Source organism: Vigna umbellata, chromosome 1 (genome assembly GCF_029865625.1).
Source record: "Vigna umbellata cultivar VRB3 chromosome 1, Vumbellata_1.0, whole genome shotgun sequence".
Classification (NCBI taxonomy): Eukaryota; Viridiplantae; Streptophyta; class Magnoliopsida; order Fabales; family Fabaceae; genus Vigna; species Vigna umbellata.
In genome coordinates, this window is record NC_142165.1 from 16313834 (window position 1) to 16317719 (window position 3886).

At 32.5% G+C, this 3886-nt stretch overlaps 1 protein-coding gene across 1 annotated transcript; it reads left to right on the forward strand.

The window, feature by feature from the left end:
* Positions 1-214: 214 nt before the first annotated feature.
* Positions 215-2083, forward strand: LOC148204800 (alcohol acyltransferase 9-like). Its single transcript, XM_088097799.1, has 2 exons — positions 215-916; positions 1053-2083. The coding sequence occupies exons 1-2, from the start codon at positions 494-496 to the stop codon at positions 1965-1967; spliced, it is 1338 nt and encodes a 445-aa protein (XP_087953925.1). The 5' UTR covers positions 215-493; the 3' UTR covers positions 1968-2083.
* The last annotated feature ends 1803 nt before the right edge of the window (positions 2084-3886 follow it).

The window sequence follows — 3886 nt, forward strand, 5'->3', positions numbered from 1 at the left end:
TTTTAAAATAAAACTATAATGAAACTCCCAACTTTAAAACCATCAACACTTTTAATTTCAATAATTAACCCTAACAATAATCACGTATCTATTAGGAATAGGAATCGGATTAAAAGTGTTTTTTTTAAAAAAACACATAAATTTATGTTGAACTTGTCCTCACATTAACCTCTCGTTGCTATAAAAGGAATGGTTAACTTCAGAATGACCCATCTCTTCTTTTGTTCTTCTTTACAAGTAAAAGTTCGCTTTTCCCTGTGTTCTTCTAACCTTCACGAATCTTGATTTCTCTCTTTTATTTGCCATTCATTTTCTGAGAAAATCAGGGTATGTCCTGATCTTAGCAGAAGGTGAAATCTCTGAAGTTACTAATATCAGGTTTGACATCTTCATGCAGATGGAGTTTCATCTTCTTTTACCTTCAAACTATACTTGCATGTGAAGAACTGAAACCCCAGGAAATTATTTGCATGAAAAAACATTTTCAAAATCTATGGAACTTCCAGATTGTGTATATCCTAGGCCATCAGTTACCATATTCCCATGTGCTCCAACACCAAAGCATTCTCTCCATCTATCCAATCTCGACAGCCAAAAGTTCTTCAGATTCTCCGTTAAGTATGTGCACCTCTTCGAGAAATGTGTGAGCGTGGATGTGTTGAAGTCTTCTCTGTCAAGAGTTTTGGTGGATTACTACCCCTTAGCTGGGAGATTGAGGAGGAGCAGCATTTGTGAGGATGATCACAAGCTTGAGGTGGATTGCAATGGAGAAGGTGTTGCGTTTGCTGAGGCTTTCATGGATGCCACTGCTCAACAATTACTTCAACCTTGCAACCTGCCAAACACTTCATGGAAGAAGCTCCTTTGCAGAGTCGAAGCTCAAAGTTTCTTAGATCTTCCTCCTCTTATAATCCAGGTTTGAATATATTGATTTTTACGTCACATAAGAGATATTCCATCACAGCCTATTATTAAACTTATTTCTAATAATATTTTTTATGATTTTATATTTTAACATATTTTTAATTAATTGATACCTATTAAACTTTAAGGTGACAAGTCTCCGATGCGGAGGGATGATACTGTGCACGGCGATCAACCACTGTCTTTGCGACGGCACCGGCGCGTCCCAATTCCTACACGATTGGGCTCGTCTCGCTAGAGATCCCAACACTGAATTACCAGTCACACCCTTCCACGGGCGACACGTGTTGAATCCTCGAGACCCTCCCCAGGTGCACTTCACCCACGCGGGATACACCAGAACAAACCCTGCGTCTCATCAAGTGGACCTGCACGATTGGATGGTGCACTCGCAGCCGCTGGTCGTCACGTCATTCACATTCGGAACCTCCGAGGTTCTTCTGTTGAAGAAACAGTGTTTGTCGTGGCCGAAGCCCATCACCACCTTCGAAAGCGTGGCGGCACACACGTGGCGTGCGTGGGTTAAATCAATGAATCTCTCCCCCACGATAACAGTTAAACTCATTTTCACCGTTAACGTTAGGAAAAAGGTTAACCTCCCAGAAGGGTATTATGGGAACGGGTTTGTTCTGGCATGCGCAGAGAGCACAGTGAGAGGTTTAACAGCAGTTGAAAATGATGATGGCGATGATATCAGTCACAGTTTGAAAGCGTTGCAAGAAGCTAAGGCTATTTTAGAGGAGAAAGGGTATATAAGGTCGATGGTTGATTTGTTGGAGGACAAAACGGTGCGTGTTGATCTTTCGACGAGTTTGGTTATATCGCAATGGTCAAGGCTAGGGTTGGAGGACGTGGATTTCGGATTAGGAAAACCCTTGTTTATGGGTCCTTTATCAAGCTATGTTCATTGTTTGTTTTTACCGGTGGTTGGAGATTCTAATGCAGTCAGAGTGCTCGTGTCTGTTCCTGAAAGTGTTGTGGAAAGTTTTCGTTACCACATGCTCGTGAAAGACGGTTGGAAAAAACAAGAGAATGATGGTTAGAGGCCAAAATCAAAAGATTCAAAACTAGAGTGCATCAAATAATTCCAATCATGTATTGCATGCTACATTTTATATATAGAAAATTGTGCACTATGATAGTTTGAAAATTCAACAAACATTTTTTCTTTCACGCATTATGATAAAATACACTTGCCAATTTTGTGCTTCAATGAGTTGATGCTATGTATATTTATTAGTAGGAAACGATCCATATAGACTAGAACATTGAAAGCAAGATCATGTTCTTAAATATAAAGAACTGTACCTCGTACCAGACAATGTGAGATTTTGGGCAGGATCATGTGGTGTGAAGGTGATTTTGAGTGATATGGTTGTCGTGAAAAAGATGTTTCAATAAACAAAGAATAAAGATAGGTGGTGTTGTGATGAATTGATCACGTTGAATGGTGGTGGAGTGAAAAACATATGCACAATATAACGTTGAAATGTTGTTAATTGTAAGGCATACTAAGAGTGAAGAAATATGCATACATATGAAGGCGACACCAAGCAAACACAAGGCATCCGAATCATTCACTCAAATTTCTTTGATTTGATTTCACCATATATTTCTATAACAAATCTTTATTCAATACTATAACTTCAGTCTATATATTCTTCCCCTTAAAAAAAAGTTAAATAATATTTTTTTAAGTTTCTAATTTTATCATAAATTAAAATTCATCTTTATTTCAAACTTTAATATATAATTTTATTTTTAAAACTTTAAAATTTATACGGTAGAGTGATTCAAAGACATATTTGAATTAATATAACCTGTAAAGAACATGCTATAAAGCAATAACATATTGTGGGATTATGATGGAAAAGAGATGTTTTGTACAATAGATTTGGAATAAAAAAATACACGTTTGTCATATTATACACTAATAGTTTGAATATTTACATAAATTTAACCGTTATGAAATATTATGGTGCAATTTGAAAAATATTAATCAAGAAAATGAAATAGAAAATCTCTTCCAAAAATTTCATAATATTATTCAAGGTCTATATAATTGTTATTAATAAATATGATATAAAAAAAATTATACATATAACACGTAAATGGAAGAAAAAATAAGTTTGAACAACCTAACTTTGTTAGTTATTAATTTATAAAAAATATAAGAGAGTAACTTTAATATAATATTTCTTTATAATCATATAATTTCTATTCATAAAACTAAAACACTGACACTTTGCTTAAATAAATTTAAGTTTCACTCATCAGTTATAACAATTTTGGAATAATTAAAAACTTAGGATCCATTAAAAGAAAAAAAAATCAAATACAAATTGCATTAGAAACACACAAAAATCTATTAATTATATAAAGTGATTTAGAAACTAGTTTAAAAATTGAAAAATTGTTTATTATTATGTTAATATCATTATTGAATATCTTTCCAAATAGTCGATGGACTCAAATCCCAAACTAATATAACTAAAGTTTTAGCTATTTTTATTTTAAATTTTAATGCAGTCTTTAATTATTTAAATTTGGGGATATTAATTCTGTATTTATAAAAAATCAGAAAGTATTAAATACAAAATATATAATCATTTTATTTATTATTAAGTTGTTATGTTTATAAAAGGTTATATAAAGAGTTAACTTATTTGAGTAAAACTAGAGGTGTTTCAATCCAATCAAACAAATTGAAATTGGTAAAAGTTTTAAAAAAGTGAAAACTTATCAAATGGTTGATATATATATATATATATATATATATATATGTTCCGTTACTATAATAAAGGGGTGCTGAAAGAAAAATCTTCATTGGACTTTATTATTTTTTCACTTTTGATATTTGTTTAACTAAATATGTTTTTATAAAATAATAATCATAATCAAACCATGTTTATATTTCAAGGTAGATAATGTGTTTTATTTGTAAAAATATGAAAAATGACAT